Source organism: Hyperoodon ampullatus (genome assembly GCF_949752795.1).
Source record: "Hyperoodon ampullatus genome assembly, chromosome: 2".
Lineage (NCBI taxonomy): Eukaryota > Metazoa > Chordata > Mammalia > Artiodactyla > Ziphiidae > Hyperoodon > Hyperoodon ampullatus.
In genome coordinates this window covers 182,611,849-182,636,393 of record NC_136915.1, presented here as the reverse complement: position 1 = coordinate 182,636,393, position 24,545 = coordinate 182,611,849, and the positions used below count along the sequence as shown (strand labels likewise).

At 36.1% G+C, this 24,545-nt stretch overlaps 1 protein-coding gene across 1 annotated transcript in view; it reads left to right on the top strand.

Moving 5' to 3' along the window:
* SPATA17 (spermatogenesis associated 17) overlaps positions 1 to 24,545 on the top strand; it is a gene marked incomplete at both ends in the record, with an annotated part of 181,017 nt that overhangs the window by 58,669 nt on the left and 97,803 nt on the right. Inside the window, one exon of the mRNA XM_079698193.1 lies at positions 18,730 to 18,853. Within this exon, the coding sequence (XP_079554319.1) occupies positions 18,730 to 18,853 (124 nt within the window). The remainder of the gene's footprint in view (positions 1 to 18,729; positions 18,854 to 24,545) is intronic.

The window sequence follows — 24,545 nt, the reverse complement described above, 5'->3', positions numbered from 1 at the left end:
AAGACATTTCTTAACTTCCTTTCTCCTGGGCTGGACACACTATTCTGTGGATCTGTGTTACCTTTTCACGATTTATTTCCTTGTTTTTCCTGGAGCAACTGCTATAATAATGATCATGGAAGGCAATTTTTGGAGTCTTTGCTTGTTTTAAATATGTCTTATTCTATCCTGAAATTTGATTAGTAGCTTGGCTGCATATAACATTCTAGGTTGCAAATTATTTTTCCTTAGGATTTTGAAGGAGTTGCTCCCTTATTTTTAACATTCAAAATTGCTAAATACTCACTATTCTGTTTCTCCTCTCTTTGAAAGTGATCTATTTTTTTTTTCCTTTTTCAATGTGTGTTAGTTCAAGTTCACCAAGAAACAGATGCTAAGATGGAATTAGATGTGCAAGAAGTTTATTGGGGGGAAGAAGCAGGACGAGGTGAGGGAAACCTTCAGTCTGTAGCACAAGTCTGACACTGATGAAGAGAGAGAAGGAAGAAAAATTGGGGAAAGACTGGGATTGCAGCATGTTTTCAAGAAAGGCTGATGGCTTGTCCTCAAGCCAAAGTTACCCTTTGGAGGAGTCTGCTGTCTTGCCAGAATGATCCTGCCTTAGTACCCCATCATTCTCAATCATTGGCTGGAAGTGACCTGGAGAAGGTGTGACCTTGGTATGAACATGTTGGAGGATCCAGTGGTACATTTGTAGGTCATTAAAGGATGTTTTGGATTTTTTTCCTGACATTTTTGAAATTTCTCAATTTTATGACTTCTGTGACATTTATTTGCTTCCATTGTTCTGAGCATCAGTGGATACTTTAGTTCTCCAGTATTTTCTTATATTATTTCTGTGATAATTTCCTTGTTTCTGTTTTCTTTTTTTCTTTTTTCTCTTATTGGCTGGATGATGGACCTCCAGAAGTTACGTGGGGAGTCTCTTATACTTTTCTGCCCCTTTCCTTACCCTGGGCCTTTATCCTCCCATTCTACTTTTGTGAGAGACTTCCTTCCTACCCTTCTACTGAAATTTTTATTTTAGCAATAATTTTTAACTTTCATGAAATATTTCTACTGTTATGATCATTTCTTTTTTGTAGCCTTCTGTTCTTATTAATAAAATATCTCATATTTCTCTAAAGTACTGGAAGAGAAAGGGTCTTGGCAGGAAGCAGAATCCACCTCAGGATTTATTCCTCAAATAAAGAGGGTTAAATGAAAGGGTAATTGCAGAGATATGCACAGGGTTAAGGGCTCAGCAAGAGAGGTTTTGGCATCCAGAGACCAGCAACAGTGTGGTGTTGCTACTACTAGGGTAGAAGAGTTAAGGGGATGGAGTAACCTTAATAGCTGTAGTGAGACCCAAGGAGAAGTGAGAGCCCCTGACCCCTGGCCGTGACCTACACTTGTAGAGGTGTTCAGTTATTGCCAGAGGTGTGTGGCATCAAAGAAGAGAGAGGAATGAGGAGGAAATACCCGCAACTTCTTCCTCCTGAATGCTAGTTATTTAATATGCTAGCATATTAAACTCTGACTTTCTGTCCTTTGTCCTTTTTTTTTTTTTTTGCGGTACACGGGCCTCTCACTGTTGTGGACTCTCCCGTTGCGGAGCACAGGCTCCGGATGCACAGGCTCAGCGGCCATGGCTCAGGGACCCAGCCGCTCCGCGGCATGTGGGATCTTCCCGGACCGGGCACTAACCCATGTCCCCTGCATCGGCAGGCAGACTCCCAACCACTGCGCCACCAGGGAAGCCCTTTTGCTATTATTTTTGTGTGAACAACTTCCAGTTCAACTATGAGAAATTCTCTTAGGTCTTAAAATTTACAGTTCCTCTTTCAATATTTCCCGTTAAACTGTCAGTGTTTATTCCCAGTGACGATAGTCGCAATCCAGAACTAACAGCCTGCTGTTTCAAAATATTTATTTCAATATTTGTGTTAAATGCTGTCTTTGTAATCTCATTTGCATTTGTTCTCAAGGATAAAGCCAAAGAACAAAACCTTGAGTCATTTTTATAAATATGCATCTAGTTTTCAGGAAGCTGAATTCAAAAGCTTTGAGCATAGTCGTTCATCCTTATAATGGTTATCTGGGAGACTCAATATGGCCACCCTTACTGTCTTTAAGTAATCTTGCTCTGGCAGGAAATCGTGCAGAGTCAACAAATGCATCAGGCTAATGACAAAACTGAAGAACATTGAGATTGCTTAACATTCTGCATCAGGGAAGCACAGCACTAGATTTCTACTTCCTTGGAGTTGAAGACTTTTTAATACATAAAGCTTGCTAGGCAGCACATTTCCAATTGTGCTTTAATTAACAAAGGAATAGAAACATGAAGGAAATCAGCATGTCCTTTCAGACTGGTAGCATGCACAGCCCCGCAAAAGCAAAGCTGGAGCTACTAGAGTGAAAAAATCAGTAAGTAGTGTTGGTATTTGCCCCCTTTTTGCTGTCACATATGGATTCTCCAGAACTTTCATCAACTTTATTTTAAAGTCAGAATTAATATTAAGTGGGAAAATACTAATGGAAACACTGAGAATCTGGAGTATATCTACTCCATCAATATTCAACACATGCTTGATAATAATAGCTTCCTCTTTAGACACAGGTACAGCGTGGACAAAAATCATAACTGAGGGGCTTCCCTGGTGGCGCAGTGGTTGAGAGTCCGCCTGCCGATGCAGGGGACACGGGTTCGTGCCCTGGTCCGGGAAGATCCCACATGCCGCGGAGCGGCTGGGCCCGTGAGCCATGGCCGCTGAGCCTGTGCATCCAGAGCCTGTGCTCCGCAACGGGAGAGGCCACAACAGTGACAGGCCCACGTACTGCAAAAAAAAAAAAAAAAAAAAAAAAAAAAGAATAAAATCCAAGCTAGAAAAATTTGGCAGTTTAGGGAACTGCCATCTTCCCACACAAATCTATTGTTTTGGCTGACTGGAAGCAGTGGGTGTTGAAAGATTAAGTAGCAGAGCATGGAAGCTGGTAAGACCGTTCGTCCCTAGGCTTGAAAACTATGTCTAGATAAGATCCTTGATTGTGGTTACTTGCTCATGGAACTGACCAGAAGTGAAAAACCCAAACTCCTACTATACTGACAAGGGTATTTGTTGTGAAAGAAATCCCAGCCTGGCCAGCTGCAGCGTAGCTACCCTCAGGCAATCATAAGGCTCCTGAATTTGCACAGAAAGAACATCCCATCCAAAGCGCATCTCATTTGTGGTCGTGGAAGATGACGGACCAGGAATACTCTGTTTGTCTCCCCAAGAAACCACCTCGAACAGGAGCTGTGTAGCATATTTGATATTCACTATGGACCAGCAACTGCTGTTTCTTTCCCATTTTTTTTCCCTAATGGGGAGTTTCTATTGTGTTTATTTCATTCCTCCTCGACCACTGAGTGCTGGCTGTGTTGTAAGTAGATAATTTTAATATGAAGACTTATTAACTAATAAAAGATGAGTAACTTTAACAGAGGTAAAATAGCACTCTAAAGAATATGGAAATAGTAAATATCGAGAGAAGTTACCACCTCTAGGCCTAAAGAAGAGTACTGAAAGGAGGAAAGTTTTTGTTTTTTTGTGTGTCTGCACCACGTGGCTTGCGGGATCTTAATTCCCTGACCAGGGATCGATCCTTCACCCCCCGCAGTGGAAGCACAGAGTCTTAACCACTGGACTGTCAGGGAAGTCCCCGAAGGAAAGTTTTTGGAAGAGCCTCTCCGCACCCGTTAATGATGAGACTCAGACCTCATTGGCAAGGATGTGGCAGCAGCCTACTGGATTGTGGAGTTTTCTGAGATGTCACGGACCAGAGCTGTTTTGCAGCCAGGGTGCCAGCCGAGATGAGCAGGAAGCTGCCCACCGGGGTTCTGGTGGACAGGGACAGATAACTTACCTGTTGGGGTGACAGCAAAGCTCACTAGAGGTTGGCAACCACTGGATCCCCTGCATATAGCTGACAGCCATGCCATGGAGACAATGAAGCAGGCGTATTGGAACCAGGAAGAGAAACTCCTGCCTCTGCTCTTCCTTGAAATAGCCCTCCAGTACCCTCTATTTTCAGACTAATGCTGTGCTAGCCAGCAAAGGGAAAATGTTTATGGGTCCAGAGCCAATTTTACAAAACAAGCAAAGAATTGTAGACTTCAAGCTGAGAGGCAAAAAATCGATAACTGACAAATGTTGACTTTGCAATGAGGTGGCCTGTGGAAAATTCCATAAATTTGATCACTCCAACATTTGCACTCCAACATTGGCAACTTAACTTCTGTTATTGTTTAGGCTTTTCCAAACTTCTTTCAGCTAAGAGTAGAAAGATGACTTAGTTCTGGGTGATGAGATATGCTAGTTCTCTTTCCATTTTTTCCCCTTTTTCCTGGAATGTGCACAAAATGACTGAGGCTGCAACACCCATCTTACCAGTGATAGGAAAAGGTTACGATGATCACACATCAACATAATTAAATGTATATATATTTATATATAGCTTTAAAATGTGTATATTATAAAAGAACACTCTTGGTGATCGTCACTGAGTCTACGTAAGGGTATAAGTGTTACTAAAAAGACATTTATATCTAGATTTACAAAATTCATTTATGTAAACGAATATGCTTTGAACTGTGAGTTTACCCACTGTTTATTTTACATGGAATCACACTCAGATGTGTCATGATATATAACAACTTTTTATTCCTGTAACTTTAATATTCTCTATGAATTCTTTGACTCCATTCCATCCTTCCTGCATTTGGATGGCAGAGGGCAAGAAACTAAATATTAGTCCAATTTGGCCCAATAGAGTAATTTAAAGAATCTTTTAATATGTCAGTTTTTCATAATTCCTTGAGTTCCCCCTTGTCTTCTCCAACATGTTTTATGGATGTATAAGGAGCTTGCGTTACCTTGTGGCCCTAGGGGCTAAGAGGGAGCCCTGACTTATATTTAGGTAACAAAAGTGGCTGGTGTCTGCAGCTCTGTGGTTATCAGTCTTGCCACTAGGAGTTCTGCTGGCATCTGCAGCTAAAACCCACCATTTTTTTTTTTTTTTTTTTTTTTTTTGCGGTACGCGGGCCTCTCACTGTTGTGGCCTCTCCCATTGTGGAGCACAGGCTCCGCGGCCATGGCTCACGGGCCCAGCCGCTCCGCGGCATGTGGGATCCTCCCGGACCGGGGCACGAACCCGTGTCCCCTGTATCGGCAGGCGGACTCTCAACCACTGCGCCACCAGGGAAGCCCCAAAACCCACCATTTGATGTAACCAGTTGCAGCTTGATTTAGGTCTGATGGTTTTGCTTAGCTGACCAGACCCTGCATCATCTCCTTCTGTCTCTGTCAATCTCTCTGAGATCTTCCATATACTTCAAATGATGCCTTAGCCAAGGCTAGCTACCCTGCAGACTCTGATTCAAGGTCGTCTGTATTTTTGCCATTGTGGTCCTCGTGACTTGACCCCTAGCTCTCAACGTAGATCTTGCTTGCCCCTAAAATGATATACATGAACTTCCTGGTCCTCGTATACAATATAGGAGCCAAGGAAGACTTACCAGTGCCAAGCAAACCCTTCCTACCTGACCACACTATTTGATCCTCTTTGCTGGCCTGGAGCCATCCCATATTGTCTTGGGCTGCCTTGCACAAGCAGGATCCTCCCAGGATCCCAAACAGGAGGTAGGAAAACAATACTTGTTTTTTGGCATCCCTCTCAATCTACCAAACCTTCCTCTCTGCCTCCAAGACTTTGGCCTGGAGTTCAGTGGTCAGGGCATAGGCCACTACATTCTGACCTCTCTCCTGCAGGCCCTTCCTCCTTCCAGAGTCCCCTGGGGTTGGAAGGGCAGACTTGCCACTCTCCCTTCTTCCAGCCTTCCCCGCAGCTCATTGTTTCCTCATTCTAAGGTGGGACCTGCTCTCCCGGAGGGCTGGGTTATCCTCTAATCAGATTAAACATCCCTCCTCATGAAGGAAACAAGAGAGGGGGAAGTATTCTGTCACTACAAGTAACATCTATGTCAATAGGTATAAATTTGTGTCAAAATGTCCAGTGCCTATTGGGTGTGCATATGTATGTGATATTTATACCATAATTTCTTTAGGAAAATCTTTTCTTTATTGATGGACATTTACTAGAACATTCCTCTGCTTATTTCTTTTTGCATTTGTACTGTTATCTTTTTTCTGCATAGTTCTATAAGGCGTTTACATAAAAGTTTAAACATATTTTATAGTTCGATGCATATTAGCTAATTCTCCACTAAAAAAGTCAATGTATACTTCTACCGACAACGCATAGGAGCTCCTGTTTCCTTTGCCAATACTGGATTTTGACTTTTATCACTGCCAATTTAATAAAGTGAACAATTCCATCTAAATTTTATCTAACTTTATTTTTAGGAATTTGAATATCTTATATTGGCCATTTGTATTCTTTAATGACTTGCCTAGTTCAATTTGCCTATTTCATTTTATTATAATTATTATTCATATGGATTTGTAAAAAATCCTTGTGTATGCTAGGGAAACAAACCCTTTGGCATCAGTGATGCAATTATCTGCCCTTGTTTGCTCTTGTCTTTCCAACATATTTATGGAGATTTTGAAATATGCTGACCTTTCAGTTTTTTCTGGTTATATTTTTCAGTAACTTCTTTTTTGATTTCTTCTTTGCATGACTTTAAAAATAGTCGTCCATATTTCTTTTGATATTTTAGGGTTTCTTTTGTAACTTTTAATATTGAAACCATCTGGAATCTATTTGATATAAGCAGTAAATTTGAAATCCAGCTTAAGATTTTTTTAAGTGGCTAACAAGTTATTCCAATAGCATTTATTCAATAATTCACTTATCTCTCCCTGTTAAGTACCATCTTAACACATATTAAGAGTCTTCACATGTACTTGGGCCTATTTCTTGACTATTGATGCCATCTGATTTCTCTCTCTCTTTGTAATCCTGTATAGTATTTATTGCATGGCTTAAGTAGCTATAAATTACTTTTATTTTCAGCTGTGGCTCTTTTTGCTTAATTTTCTTCCAACTAAAGAGTGAATCATTTTGGCACGTTTCAAAAAATAGCAAATTGGGGGGGGGCTTCCCTGGTGGCGCAGTGGTTGAGAGTCCGCCTGCTGATGCAGGGGACACGGGTTCGTGTCCCGGTCTGGGAGGATCCCACATGCCGCGGAGCGGCTGGGCCCGTGAGCCATGGCCGCTGGGCCTGCGTGTCCGGAGCCTGTGCTCCACAACAGGAGAAGCCACAGCAGTGAGAGGCCCGCATACCGCAAAAAAAAAAAAAAAGCAAATTGGGATTTTAAATGGGTTTAAATTAAATTTGTAAATAGTATAGGGAAAAATGATATTTTGGTAATTTGAGTTTTCCTGCCAAAGAGTGAGGCATATATCTTCATTTGTGTGGATTTTTAAAAAAAAAGTCCATTAATAAAATTTTGTTATACAGGGTCTACCTATTTCTTGCTAATTTTATTTCTAAGAATTTCATATTTTTCTATTATATTTGCTACTGGTATATTTTCTTTCATTTTCTAAGTATTTCTTTTTTTACATTATAGGAAAGCAATATCTTTTGGCAGAGTAATTTTATACCTTACTAAAATTTCTAATTGGACCTCAAATTCTTGTACTTTGTTTTAGTACTTAAGCTAGATATCGATGGTTTGTTTTCTCGTTCATTCATTCAGCTATCTAACGGGGTGTAGAGAGTGAGCTGGGGCTGTGGGCAGCTGTGCTATTGCTGCTGTCCTCCCGAGTCTGATGACCTCCTGTCACTGTGGAAATTGATTTCATGAAGCACGATCAGTGTGAAGCTCCACAGCTTTTGGGCTGTCTTTTCTTTCTCCAGTTCACGTTATTCAGTGGCTCTCAGGCTACTTTTCCCTGTTCTCCTCCAGCCCAGGTTTGCCATCAAGTCTCAACTCAGTCAGCAGTTCTGATCAATGAAAAGAGGAATTGCTTGGCCTCAAATTCTCTCCCTCAGTTCTGCATCCCAGTCAGTCCCTGTCTTTATCTGTCTTGGTGAGGGTACTTACTAGGTTCTTCAACCTTGTTCACATATTGATATTTCCCACATACTACACTGACTTGGTGATCGAGGAAAATACCCTGAACTTGTACTTTAAATTTATTGAATATGACCGATATTCTCCATTTATTCAATTCCTAGTTATTCTCTTGAGTTTATGATGGGGGTTGTGACTGTTCCTTGTTTTTTTTTCATATATTTTTGTTTATGTTTGTTCATTTGGCTGATTTAAGAAAGGCAAAAGAGCGTACATTTACTGTTTTCCTACAAAGCCACACATATTTTAACAAGCACTCAATATTAGCTTTTATTGTTATGCTTTCTTTGAGTGTCATTTCTTTACTTTTTTCAATCTTACTCTTTCTTCAAGGTGTGGAAACTAAATTGTTTTGCATTATAGATGCATTTATAAAACCTTTGTTTTTATTATTCGTATATATGGTTCGTTCTTAATTAAAGCAGTTTTATTTTAACCCTCAATACTAGTATTCTCGCATTAAGATACGAAAGTTTTATCTTGGTAATAAGGACCATTTTTCTATTTCCTGTTGCAGTTCTTGATGTAGAGTGTTCATTAAAAAAATGTCTGTATGAATGCATATATATTTCGAAGATGGGGTCATATATTCTTCCTCAGTACATAAAAATTTGTTAACTAATATAAATCTGGAGGAGCCACATTAGACTTTCAATAGTGGCAAAGTCTGATTCTCTTAAAATATGTAATGCTTCTTTTATATATTGTTTCATGTTTTACAATAAATATATAATTAAGCAAACATTTACAATAAGATTCTGATATTATCTGAAATGCCAGTTCACACATTTTACATTCTCAGAGGCTGTATGATGCAGATGAAAGAGGAAGTGTAGAGTCTTAACAGACCTCAGCATGAACCTCCCATTGAAAACACTAGGGATTAATCTTTCAATCAAACAGAGCTATTGCCACTCAAGCACATTATAAATTGCTAACTATATTGAGCACTTATGGTATACCAAGTGCTGTGCTACACCCTTGATTCTCATTATCTCCTTCCATTTTCACAACAAACCTGTGAGGTAGATGTTATCACCTATTCTACACTTGAGCTAGAAATATTTTAGTTTTGCTTCATTATGTCTAGGACTTCCCTCCAAGTATTATTTTTCATAAGATTCTTAATTAAGATGGACATATCCGTATAGATGTTTGCTAAAGAATGGTTACCTTAAAGTAAGAGTAAGCATAGAATATAGACACTGAACTATCTCATAATTAATTATTTGGTAAAATTAAATACAACCCATTCAGAGCAAAGCAATATTAAGAGTAATTTCCATACTGTATTACTTTTCTTTGATAAAACCTATCGATTTCCTCTTTGAAACATACTTTATTTTAAAGCTAGTCAATATAACTATTTATTTTTATTAAACAAATTATTTTCGGTTAACGGAAAGAGTGGTAGATTTTCCGTTGTTGATACATGAAAGAGATTTGACCCATAAAAAGTGGCTGTTTCATAGATTCATTTGCTGGGTAAACTGTCAGGTAACCTCCATAAATGGGCTGTCGTGTTATTTCATTTATTTTTATTATTTGAACTCAAATTAACGCTACAGTTTCACAATTTATCTCTCATGAATCTGAGCCGTTAAGTAAGACAGAAGAAAAGGTACAGTTCCATTCGGCTCTAACATATCATTGGCTGTCAGGTAAACCTTGTTATGCTGTCCATCCTCATTTAACTATCCCACAAGATCTCTTAATGAAGTTAAGCCCCAAGTTCACTCCAATAATTCTGTGGCAAGGGTTTGTGCAATGTAACAATTCATCACTTGTCAGGAAGGCACTTTTAGTTTATACATTTAATAAGGGCATCCTCTAGCTTGGTTAATTAGAAGTGAACAGTTTGCATATTTACTAAATGCAGAGTGTCATTGCCACCACGGCCTATTGCCTACATGAATTATTTCTCTATCTGCAATAAACAGCTGGGTAATTATTACTGCCATAATCAGATAAATTCCCTCTGTAAGGCTTTTTCTTACATGGCAATTCTTTGAACTCATCCAAAGCTGAACAAAATTTATGAACTCCAGCAGCGAGGCCACTTTTTCATACTAGGGTGTCCCTGTTCCCTGTTTCAAGGACGTAAAATGAAGCACCATAGATACTGTGTAAATAAGGAGAATAAATATGACTACCTAAAGATAATGTTTCAATAAACCACATTTTAAAAATATAATGTTCCGATCTCAGCCAACTAAATGATAGCAGTTTGGCTTTATCGAATTGTATCCAGGTGACAGGCTTTTTTCGTAAGGGCTAGCCTAAGACATAAAGAAAATAACATTTTAGTTTTCAAGGACCAAACTAGTCTGCAGTGTTAACTGTCTGCATGACTTTCTTTCTGTAGAATCACTTTATATATAAAGAGACAATGATTATAGCAATTAATTTAGTAGAATTTAGATAATAACATACTAGAGTGTCTAACTTAAAGTACAGCATGTAATCTTTCTTTTAAAAACAGTCTATTATTTATCCATCATTAGTAATTAATGACATAATCCATATAATCACTTTAAAATATGGAATGATATCAACTATTTGATCACAGCCTTTTTACGTTATTTTTATTTTTACCAAGAATGCACTACCTTTAACAATTTGCTATTTCAAAACATTTTTAAAGCCAAGTATATAAAAAGGAAAAAAACCCTTCATTCCTGAGATAAAATTAATAAAAGGAAAAAGCTTATTACATCGGGTATAATTTTGTTATATATGTATCTGTATATATTTTTATTTTTAATTTTTTTTCAAATTTAACTCTTTATACAATGAATTTCAAGAAGTTTACAAAAGACGTTTATGAGTAAAAGAAACAAGGATCATGGTAAAGGAAAATACAGAATGATAACTCTGATGGTGTGATTGATCAGGGGATGTGATTAGTTAAGCATGTCCCATTGTCAAAATGGAGAAAACATTACTGCATATGCAAGAAACAGCTTTTCTAGAAATTTCGGGAAATTTCACATATGAATCCTCAATAGGAGACACAGTAATGTAGTGAACAATGACTTCTTTAACTTTTTTTTTTTTTTTAACAGAAAAAAGCTCTCTGAATTTCAAGTTTCTCTTTTTTGTGGTGATATTTGGGGGGAAAAAAAGAGCCAAAACGTAGCAATAAACTGTTACTCATTTGAAAGCAAGGGACTAAAATATGTTGGTTTGTGGACTTAGCCTCGTGGTTGTCCAACTTGGAGGAATGGGTGGATTAGAAGTTCTTATCTCTCACTTATCCTAGCTGATCCTCTGATAGGAGGTGGGTGGAAGGGAGTTTTTTTTTGTGTTTTCTTTCCCTGTTTAATTCTGTGCTAAGGATTGGTAATGCTGTTTTTAATATTGCTGATTGAGAGTAAATTTATATAGTGGAAATCAGATTTGGGTACCTGATATCTTAATAATACACATTTACAGTCATACTTGAAGTTTTAAGTTACTGTGAAAGTGTATTGAGAAAATGTAACTATTGCTAAAAAATTATTTAAAGTACCATCCAACCGGCTATTTGCCCTTCACCTTATTTGACCTTTTTGAAGCACATGACAGTGTTGATTACTTTCTTCTCTACTCTCTCTTATAACTTAGCTTCTCTGAAGGCACTCTCTCCTGGCTTCCTTTCTACTTTTCTGCTTGTTTCCTCTCCATTTCTTTTGTGTACTCGCCTTTATTTGCCTGATCTTGAATATTAGTATTCTCTCTTTGATGCACTTGCCTTTTCATTCTTTATCCTCTGGACAGTCTCCTCCACTTCAGTGACTTCTGTTACCACTTATGTTTTGATGATTTATAAATCTGAATACTCTCCAGCCAAGAATGTTCTGATTATTATAAACATTTATTCAAATGCCTGCTAACACTGCCACTTGGACATCCACAGACACCTCAAATTAAGCATCTTTATATGTGAAATAATAATTTTTTCCCCAAATGTCTTCTTCTTATGGTGAATTGGACCATTTTTCATTTCGGTGCCCAAGACAGAAACATGGGATTCATACTAAAGATGCTTTTCTCCATTCTGTTGATGACCAAACTCTATCACTTCTTTTCCTAGCCCTCTGTTCTCATTCTTCATCAAGCTATCCTTCCTTCTGCTGCCTGAATGACTCTAAAATACAGATCCGATTAATGTAATCTGTTGTATTTCCTTCCTTTTAAGGTTTCCCTAGTAAAAGGTGACTTAGAGATCCTAGAAATATGTAAACTATAAGCACGAGGATTATATCTGAGAGCATCTTCTTGGCATAAGAAATAAGCAAACCCAAAGTAAATGCATTATATTCTTAAATAGTTATAATACTTAAAAGCTTGGATCGTTGAGAAAAAATTGTTAACAGGTATCTTAGTGAAAATATTATTGTAGAATGGGAATTCCTAAAGAGTGTGTGTGTGTATATAGAGAGAGATACAACTAACAGATGCGTGTGTGTGTGTGTGTGTATATATATATATATATATATATATATATATATATATATATATATATATATATATATATATAAAATAGAAATTTTGTGATGAAGAGGAAATGTATGCAGTGGTGTCATAGTACAAAAGCAGTGAATTAAAAAAGCATCACTTTTTTAAAAATACTTTTTTCGTTCCCCCTTTGTAATGCCTTTAAGCTTTTTCCTTCTTGTTTCTCTTCTAATCTGTCTATTTCCTCTCTCAGGAGTGACATTGAAGAGAACTGAGAGAAAATCACCCCAGTTTCTATCTCTCTCTGTTCCTTCTACTACTATTTTGTAGTCTTTTCTTATCCTGGCTAAGAATACATAGGATAAGATTCTGTTTAGCATTCATATGAAAGAGATATCTAAGATCAGTTATAAAATAATTGGTCAATAAATAGTTTTCCCAAACTCATTTATTGAAGCTACATGTGATAGACTGCTTTAAAATAGTTGCCATCATCCTATGGTAGGTCAATGCTTTATGATAGCATCAGGATTAGTTTAGAGAGGTCCCTGATCTGTGTTGAGTGGATTGCATGAAAAAGCAACCACAATTATTTTTGCTTTAAAGTGAAGTTAACACATTTTAAATAAGAGGCGATGTGTGATTTTGGAGTAAACGCAAAGTAAATAAGATCTTACAATTCTTTTCATTTGAAATGGGAACTTTAGCTACTCAACTCTGAACTCTACCCAAAACAAAACTTCAGTAGCTTGATCCTCATCCTGCACAGCTGAATGAATTACTGTGAAGATACACTCTCAAGGGAGAGAGAATGTGATGTGCCTTGATCTACCTTTTTGCAAGAAAGCCCCCATGCTGTGTCTCAAAGTCACCGTCTGTAAAGTCATTTCATTTCACAAAGAAGAACAGGAACCTTGTTAATGATACCTGCCCCTTACCAACCTCAAGGGGATGTTGTGAGGATGAACTAATGTCTGTGAAGCATTTGGAGCTCCTGAAAATGATGCACTGAGTCAATATATTTTATTATTATGCCTATTATTGTACTTAGCTCACTGTTACTCTCAATTATTGGACATCATATATGTTACATAAAATTTTACTTCCTTTTATAGAAGTTGTCCAGAGTAGTAAAAAGAAAATAATTTTACAGTGATACATGTGCATATGTTTAGAAAGAATGCTATGCAAAAAATTCTTTTCAACTGAGTCTATTCAAAAGAGCCAGAAGAAGAAAAAAATTGATTTTCATGAATGATCTTTCAATGGAGTCTTATTGCTTTTTAAAACCATGAAAAGTACGCAAATGAAATAATGCAGCAATTGGATGCTCCCTTTTTACGATCAGAGTGAAGTCATGATACTGTAATTTTATGACATTGACCATTATCTTCTTTTTTCACTTTCTTCATTCTCAAAATATCTAGTCTATAGCGTACAAATTTGCTAGCATTACCCTTCGAGAGACTATTCACCCTTGGTCAGGAAGCCTTTCTTCTGCTCTAAAGTGCATTGCCCCCAACTTGCTGTTGATAGATCAAGTCTACCAAAGAAAGCTGGAGTTTTTTGTGAATAATCCATCCTCGTTTCATTACCACTCCCCTCCATCCCAGCTTGCTCGCTTTAGTGGAAGCTCGCTTTAGTGATCTGATGATGAAGAAGAGTAGCGATAGTTCATTTAAACTTTTCCAAAACAAAGCAGCTTTTCCCTTTTGAGGACTTTGGGAAAATAATATGGATACTACAATATTCAAAGTTACAGGAAAAAAAGGGTCTATCGTTAGCTAAATAAAATATTGGCTTGGGTAAAATGTATGGTATGAGTATAGTATTGTGCTTAAAGGCATGGATTTTGGTGTCAGACCTAGATTCAAATTCTAACTCTGCCACTTTCTAGTTTGAGAGTTTGGGCAGAGATCTCACCTCTGTGAAATGGGTGTGGGTAATATCTGCATCACAGGACGTGAAAGGATTAAATGAGGTATCGTAGATGTCTTAGCCAGGAAGCTCTTGGAAACAAAATGTAAGTCAAGGATTAAACTGCCAGTCCTTTATTTGGGTGGTTCTAGCTCAGGACAACGAGGGTGAGGGAGTGAAGTGTCAGAGATGGAAACAGACTCTGAGACAGTGATTTGGTTCGTGAGTGTCATTGGGGAGCGTTTGGGGAATAACATCTCTAAGGGAGTGGAAGAGGAAAGCAGAGGGAGGAGATGAGCCTCATCGGAAGTCTCAGCCAATCTCAGGAAGCTCTGGGCTTTGGATGGGCCTTGAGAGTAGCTCTAGATTGACACAGAGGCTCTGGGCCTGTGTATTCCTTCAACCACCAGTCATTGGATGCAGACTGGGGGAGAGGGTGACAAAACCTGGGGTGGGGCAGCTGATTTTCTCCAGTGGGATGTAGCTTGAGCTGTCAGCCACCAACAGTCAGGGCAGCTGTATTGGGTGCTTTGGTCCTATAGGGAGGATGTGATAGGATGACCTCCTGCAGCCCTGGACCACTGCTTCACATCACGTTCCAGAGTGACTCAGCCTAGTGGAGCAGGTGTGCATTCTTTTGTTAGCCACATAGGTTTTCTCCCAATCTGCAAGGAGACCTCTCAAAGCAGTATGTGAAAGACAGTAAAAAAGGGAAATTCATTTGCATGAATCTCTTCTGTCTTCTGTTTCCCACTGGTCAAGGTTTACCCCATGCTTCCTGCCTCTTAGGAAGCCAGATTTCTTGCTCTGCCTTGTGGGAAATCTCATCCGTAAAGTGCACACTAGTGGAGAGAGAAAGGAGAAGATCATTGACGGGATTTAAGAAAGCATAAAAGATTCCTATTCAGTTATGTAGATAAAGCAAGTAACCTAGTACGCAGCTCACAGGAAACAGTCTCTAATGTAGCACCTTACTATGTGCCAGCCACTACTCTGAGCACTTTACATAGATTAATCTCTTCAATCCTCACAATAGCTTGATGAAGAAGATACAAATGCTGATAATATATTTGCATTTTACAGATGAGGATATTGAGGCTCAAAGATTAAACAGCTAGAAAGTAGCCCAGCAGAGATTTTATAACCAGGTGTAATTTCAGAGTCTATGTTGTTTAACTGCTCTACGATATTGCCTCCAAGTGGCTATTATTATTTTTATTATTGTTATCACGACTAGAATATGTATATATTTTATTATCATTATAGATATCATTAGCAAAATATATTCAAATATGTAAAGCTTTACATAGTTTCAGTAATTTTTGCCTTTATTTTAAAACTAATATCACAAAATGTTTTGTATATATAAAAACTGGTACAGAAAGTCTGGGGACTTATCCTTGTTTCTCTAACTATATAATAGGAAACAGGATCATAAGATAAAAGAAAATATGCATGGTTCCTTCAATAAAAGTAGCTTCTGCATAGTATTTCTTGTATCAGGATGACTATAGCCAGGTCTGTGGTTAGAGAATCTGCAAATCTAGGGATTCTAATTCCATTTCTGCCATTAACTGATTTGTTATTCAGAATGGGTCATTTCATCTCTTTATGTGTTTTCATATTTGTAAAATAGGTTAATTAATTATACCTATCCCATATATATCACAGGATTTTTCTTGAAGATAGAAATAAGTCAATACACCTGAAATTAAAAAAAAATATTCATAACAACCTGAAACTATTTGGAGAAATTTTTAATTGTTTAAAAAGCATTTTAAAAATTGCTGGATTAAAAAATAGGTAAATTTTATATTTTTGCAGGGAACCCTAGTTACAATGGTTTCCAGCTTTTAATCTTAATGGGATCATAATTTTTTACTGCATCCTTTACATTGAGCCATATCTTCATCTAGATTGCTATAACAAAAACCTGTATATCAAGGATAAATAATTTATTCAGCTCTTCCTACTTGGTTATTTAACAAAGAATATTTAACATAAATATAATTGTGGTGTTCAATACAACTGTATACTCTCAAGTAGGGCAATAAATCAGCTAGGAACTTTAGATTGATTTTTTTTCAATAATTATATGAATTGACTAAATTAATTTTTTTTGTGGTTTGAGATTACCCCAGATTAGTTTTTCTAGGGTTTTGTCAAATTTCTTGGATTTATTTGTAGGGCTTCCCAGTTCCTTCTAGACTTACTCTGTGTTTTCTTTATATACTGGAAACTGACATTCTTTTACATCTCTCTCAGTTTTAACTCTCCTTGTCAAGCTCCCCAAGTACACATTGTTTTAATTTTATATTTCCATATCCTGAAGATGGATGGTTTTTACTACTTCAAGTAATTTCCACCCTCATTTTGTATCCAAGTCTTATTTACTTCTTTGTACCTTGCCTGTTCATGTATGTGTTCAATTTTATTGGGCCTTTTTTCTTTCTTATGTAAGATCTCTTCATATTCATTAAATTATTTATAGAACACAAACTTCTTTGTAGATGTGTTTTTTAATTTTTTTGATTACTCGGAAAATTCCTGTCCTTATCTTTGGAGTAACATAAAATTGGATACATGCATATCTGAGTAATTATCCTTATAGCGGCAGTTCATTGGTTATTTTAAATTATCTTAAAGACTTATAAGAGGAATTAGAGAAGAGATATTTATTTTTTACATAATATCAAAAGTAAAGGTGAAAATGACGTATTCACTTCCTTATGTAACATATGATTGTTACTTTTCCTGGTAAAAATTCTCATTTATTCATATGTAACTGCCTTGAAATTTGTACCTAAGGACAAAGAAAGGTCACCAATCCCTCTAACTCCTGGTTCTTTGTCAAAAATGGACACAGTTAATGAGGTTTGTTTGGTACAGAACAAATTCTCAGACACAGATAGAGATCCTTTCAATGGAAACAAATTTGTTTGGCTTTACCAGGTTACTTAGCGATTAATAATAGCCTTGAGATGCAGGTCAGAAAGGTCATTGTACCAGCCTGCCAGCACAATCTAAATGTGCAGCCAGCCCAGCTCCGTGGGTGCAGAAGCCCCCAAAATACTATGCATAAAGTAGAACAGGCTATTTTCTGACTCCTTTTTTCATATTAATAAGCAATTTTCAAGAGAAGGGTGGCAAAATGAGGGCCATGCCACTCCAAGTAATTCATTTATTTTGCAATTTAATCTTATGTTGGAAAAAATAGCTCTGCTGCAATAGCAGAGCATGGTGATTTTTAAACGTCAGAGTGTTTCATAAGTAACCTTGTATGAAGTATTGTATTAGTAGCCTTTAACAGAAAATTGCGACAAAAATATTTCCAGTCCTTGAAGTAGAAATGAGAATCTTTTTTTTTTTTTTTTTTAATTTTTGGAATTCTCCCCTCTACTTTCCCCTGCTATCTTTGAGGTATGTGCCCAGATGCTTTACTTAAAATTGTACTTATAGAACTAGACACTAAGTTACATATCTGTTTTTTAAAAGCATAAAGTACAATTTCAAAACATTATTTTAACATGAGTGGTTAAACTTGTTCTACGAAAATAAAGGATTTATTCTTCCATAACTTGATAATATTCTATTTAGCAGGTATTTGTCACAAAGTATATTTTAAGAGGTGATTTTTTGTTTAAATTTTTAAAATACATATACATAAGTGATGAAAATCTCATTATTTTAATGGAATTTATTACACTTAGAAAATTGTGAACTTATGCACCCAATTTGGCTTTTATTCTAATTATCGATATAATTGAACAAAATGTCAACCTTTCAAGTACAGGATAATATATGTAATCTTGTTGATATTATTTAAACTGTTTAACTGAAGTAAACTTAGAATAAATTAAGTATATGTGTAAAAACCCATCACACTTTTTAAATTAGCCTGTTAGTGTGTAAAGTAAACAATGAGAACTTGGTAAATACCAAATTTAAAGGAAATCAATAGCCCAGATGTTTTCTTAGGATATTTAACTAAGTCCAAAATAGCCAAAGAAAATGATAGCATAGTAATTAACTTACTTTGCATTTGATACAGTTCCTCAGCTATTGAACTGATTATAACATGTAGATACTTGATTTTCAAAATTTCACCACTGAAAAATCACTTAAATGCTTTTTAAAGATTGCAAAGATTCCCCTAGAATGTGCCGGTAAGTTCGATTCCACCACTGATTTTGATGGATGTGGACAATGGTTACCCCTCAAAAACTTACTTGATTCTCATCAGTGAAAGAATTAAAAGGTTAGCAGATTTTTCGTATCATGAATAACAGCAAACTGATTCCTGCAGGAAGGCTCTGGAGGAGTTTGCAGAGATGAAAGAAAGGGAAGAGAAGAAGGCCGACCTGGAAAGGGAGGAGAAGAAAAGAGATTACCAAGCCCGAAAGATGCATTACCTCCTCAGCACAAAGCAGGTTGGTCTACCTGTCCCTGACAACTCGCGGAAGCCACTTGGGCACCCAGCCTGACAGAGATAAACTAGCAGGCTGAATGGGACATGACTTGTTGAAAAGATATCACAAAGGCACTACTTCGAGTTCAGTTCCGTGCTGCTGTGTAGGTGCACGCAGGCACCCCGGCTGGTCTGACAGCAGCTTCATAGAGGCAGCCGGGCGAGGCTGGCAGAAAGGTCCAAGTCAGCACTGCGATCCGCCACAAAGGGCATAACCTTCTGTTCCAAATCCAGCCTGAGTGGCTTATTGTTGGTTGTGAATTGATCAAGAACTAAGAAGTTATTAAGCTGAGGTCACTTTCATGTTTTCTCTGTTAATCGAGTGAATGTTGAGATTAAAACCATTCTTGCATCCTTTCTATTCTATTAATCTAATAAATTCCGAGGCAAGTTTTCATGTATAGCTTTTAAACATACTGCTTGAGCAGTTGCATCTTCGTATAGAAATACAAATGTGGGATTTGGAATACTTAGAAATTTCTCTTCTGATACGTGGGAAGATTTTACTGCTTCAGATCTTGTCATGGTTGCTAAGAAAAAAAATTGCATGTCGAATATTCTGCTCACAAAGAAATACGGTTAAAAAAAGCATGAATTTGGGGGATGAGATGTGTTTTGTTACTTGAGCTTGAGGCTGGAAACTAGCTATTTCTTGGTTTTTATTCTCTCTCCTAGACTTCAAGTCCAGTCTTAGAGTTCTAGCTGAGTTGCATATGCAGATGTCTTCCGACAGGGAGGGGCAAGTGAAGTCCCAGTGGGAGAGAGTGAGAGCTGAGACTGAATGTCTTCCTTAGAGGCATCCAAAGTTGAAACCATATTAAGTACTGGGCTGGCCATGTAAGTTTGGAAAACAGGCCTCCTGTACCTCTAGCTTCTATTTGGTAGTTGAAATGATAATAACGATGACTATCGTAATATTTACTTGGATTTGGGTAGCTGAATTGTCTTTATTTAACAGGCAAGGAAACTGAAACTCAGATAATTATGTGACTGGTCATAGGCACAAAACTAGTAGTAATAGCTCTGGTATTCAAACTGAGGTCTTTCAACTCTAAATATGCTTAGGTAATAATTTAAAGAGAGTTTTAAAAATAAAAGGTAAAAGTATTTTCACTTTTTATTATAAAATCCATAACAATGTAAATGTTTTAGTCGTTTGATTAATGGGCTACATTTTAAAGATAGAGAATTACAGATCAAGGATTCTTTTTAGCAAAACATTTTTTTCAAACTTTAGTTACTAGTAATTTCAATTTTGATGAAACTAAGGGGGGCTATAAATATATCCTGTAATTCTTTAAACCTAGTAATAATTCTTGGGGACAGTTTTTTCTGTGATAACTTTGAACTCTCTTTATACTTCGAAACGTAATCTGAGTTCTAATTGTGTGGTTTATACTTATGATTGGTAGTGTGATAGAGAAAGCAATCTTAAAAATGGTGAAATCATTTAACTGAAACATCTGTTAATTCTGTTTTATCCAGGGTTATTTAGTTATTGGGTGTATAGTGGAATAATTTAGAAAGACCATAAAAACTTGGATGTTTTACTAATAAAAATAATATAATAGCACATATCCATGGAGTGCTTACCATGTATCAGAGAGTATGATAGATATTTTATATACATTATTTTTTAAAGTATTTTGATTTCATTTCGGTTTTTCATTTAAGTGCCTGGTTTAACGAATTATTTCACAAACCTGACCATGTGACTTGGCTCATGGACCTTAACGAATTTTCAAGCAATATTACCATTATGTTTTAGGTATGTTTGTATTAACAATGCAAGCTGTTAATGCAGTATCTCTTTTTTTTTTTTTTTGCGGTACGCGGGCCTCTTACCGCTGTGGCCTCTCCCGTTGCGGAGCACAGGCTCCGGATGCGCAGGCTCAGCGGCCATGGCTCACGGGCCCAGCCGCTCCGCGGCATGTGGGATCCTCCCGGACCGGGGCACAAACCTGTGTCCCCTGCATCGGCAGGCGGACTCTCAACCACTGCGCCACCAGAGAAGCCCCAGTATCTCATTTTTCTCCTGTTTATCCCACGTTGGCTGCTAGTAATATCAGTGTATATAAATTTTAGTTTAGTGATCACTTGTCCCCAGAACTTCCTGGCATCCAATAAAATGTTTCTTTCTTGGGGCGCTATGGTACAGTAGGAAGAGTGTGAACATTTACATCAGTCAGAGCTAAGTTGGCATGCAAGCTCTCTCACTTAGGGTAAGGTATTAGGAGATTACCTAGAATCGTCTGAGCCTCTGTTTCCCTCTGCACCTTGAGAGAACATTGTGAGGACTAAATCTAATGTATTTAAAATATTGCCAGGCCCTTAGAGAGCATTCAGTAAATGATAACAATCATATTATTAGAATTTAACCTGTCAAGGATAAACTAAGATTCTACACTTTCATGTTCTTCAATTTGTCTTAGCTGTTGGAAGCATTCATTTTCTCATTTCCTTTCTTTGCTTTTCTTTAGTTATTAAAGAAAATTAGTTAGAAATCTTCATAATGGTGTTGCCTACCCTACATTTCACACCTGGCTTCACAGACCTGAGGGCAATACAGAGGAAATGATGTTTTTAAATCACCTCCCTTGAAGAGGAATATTATTAAAATGTCAGGGGTTTTCATTTGAATCTTGCAAGTTGGTGTATTTTGTCACAGTGATCTTTAATATTTGATCACAATTAACTAGAGATAAAAGGGACAGCCCTTTGAAACTATGGGCACACTTTTGTTCCTGAGGGAGGCTTTCTTTTTCCATTCTTTCTTTTCTCCCTCCCTCCCTCCCTCCTTCCCTCCCTTCCATCCATCCTTCCTTCCTTCCTTTTCTTTCTTTCATGATAAAATAGAATAGTGGCATCATCCTGGTCTCATCTGTTTACTTTGGTCAAGGGATTGCTTGTACTAACAGGATGGTACTGGAAATTTTAAATGTTTTGTTCCTTATATCCACCAGATTTGCTTTACTTAGCTTTAAATTGGTGCTTTTCATCATGAAATTAAAAAGTCGATTTTTAAAACTGATATTATAGGTACAATTATAAATCAACTTCACCTACACAAAAATATGCAACACTGATATTTACTAAATAGAGTGAATATAAATCTTAACTTTAAAATTCATCAGTTAATTACTCCAAATAACATATTTTTGAGTACCTACAATCTTTCTGCTACTGTGCTAGGACTAGGATCAGGTCATACAAATGTATATTATGCTCCTTAACCACAAGAAGCATTCCATCTAATTTCAGTCTAATGCCAGACAATTTTTGGGGGGGCTGGAAGGAAATGGCCAACTTTCTGTTACAGCTTATATAGGCAGTCTCACTGGAATTAACAACCTTTATTTATGGTTTTGCTGATTCCATTTACTATTTTATTTTAATAAAAATCTTTAAATACTTTTCCAAACCTAAGCAAGAGTCAGAGAATGACAGATACATATTTCATTTCAAGTATTGTTAATGATTTTTTCAGAATGACTTGGCTATTGAGAAGAAATGAAGCTGCAGTTTTAAAAATATTCTTAAGTCATATGTTTATAGATTAATTGCATTGCTTTCTGTTAGAGTTTTGTTTTCAAATTATATTAAATACACATTTAAGTACAAAATAAATGCAAAATATGAATTTATTTATATTGAAAGGCTTGTGTAAGTTTTAATTCTCAATTTGTGCAGATATTTTAAAATTTACTGAAAAACTATTCAAACCTAAGTAATTTTTATAAGAAGTATATGAGGATGAGAAAAGTTTTCTTGAGCTGCTTAAATGGAATAATTCTAACAGCATTGTTAGACAGGAGAAAAACACTATTTTATTGGTGATCTCAATAATTTAGGAATGATGTTAATGTAGTTTCTAGAATACTAATTTTCATAGTTCTAATATAGCTTAATTTAGATGAGTTGAAATAAAACATTAAAGACAAATAAATGCATAAGAAAAGGTGAAGAATTTTGTAAGTTAAAATTGTGAATATGTGAATTCATATACAGATAATAAATGAAGTCATGTGTTTTTTAATGTATTAATTTTAGGATGATTATGCTGATATACTGACATACTCATGCTGACAGCATAGTTTTAAAGTCAGTTTTAAGCCTTTTTTTAGTATAAATCTAATGTACATCTTAAAATCTATTATTAATTTTTAGTGATAATAATTATCTCATTTTTATGCAAGCAAATGTATTAGCATTAATAGGAATTACACAAGTAAATAACTAATATTGCAATGAGTGAATTAATAGACCCCTCAGGGTTTTATTAATTAAAAAGTTCAAGTCATATTAAAGCACCTTTTGTATATGTTTATTTCAATCAGAAAGCTGAACATGGTAACTTATTTGCATAAATAATCAATCACCATTTACTAGTAGTAATAAGGTTAATTTGTTGCCACAGACATAATAAGATTAGTCAATTATATTTCCCAGAAAATACTATTTGTTATGCACCCCATCACCTGTAAAACAGGATTGGTTTAGCGCCCTTATTAAACGAACACATCAAAAAGTCTCTGTCCCTGTAAAAGTTTTGTGAAAACAAAGCTAATTTTAGTTGATTTGAATAAGTAAAATGCAAACTCTGCTTCCATTCGTAAATTTAATTTATCTTTCTGCAAAGATTGATTATTTAATAGTTATTTATTTTGATTCAGTAACCAGTCAAACTAAATGTAACACATATAGGACATATTCCCTTTGAAGAAAATCTCATTTGCAGATTTGTTTTATTCCAAATAAACAGACTTTCATTCCCTCGTCCTTGTTCTTGGGTAGTAAATTATGTTGTCTGCTCCACCTACTGGCGGATATATGCAAAGGCCTATTGTTGGATTCATTAAAAGATATTGCCTCTGAAATGTTGCCAGAATTTTTAAGTATCCTCCTGGAGATCAACAAATTTGCAGATACAAATGTAAAACTCAAGATCTATTCAGAAAACTTAATATTTAGAAATATAGGTTATTATATAAAATTACACACATTAATAGTTTCCTAATTAGTGAAAATGTTACCCTGTTTTTTAAAATTTTAATGTCAATAAAAAGGATAAATAAATATAAGATATACTTATAACTCAGTGTATTAAAACTATGTGCATTTTATTTTAGTTATGGAATTTAATAGCTTATACATATTCAAATTAAAACTAAAATGAGAAATTATATAGTTAATTAAAATACATATTTTGTGGAAATATTTTTCATGTCATCTTTATATAATAGATTTTTAATGTTTTTCCTTTAGTGGGTAGTTAAAATTTTCTTATCAACTCTGAGATAACAACTTTCAGTTATTTATGATTCTTTCAAAAGCCTCCATACTCTGATTAATATTGACAAAACTTTATTTTTAATTACTTTATTTTTTAGAGAAACAAATGGCTTCAGCTACTTTGTTTTGAAAATTATATGAAATCCCATTTGTATACAGAAGGAAAATCCCTTCATTTTAAAAAGTAAAATTGATATACCAAAAATTAAGTGGTAGTCTGCTGGTATGGACAACATCTTTACAAGATAAATCTTATAAGATGAAAAAATGCAAAAATTAAGAAGTATAGTAAGTCCTCCAAATCATTTATTGCTTTCAACTCTATCTTTCCAGTATCATAAGTGGGAAATTCCTATGCCTTA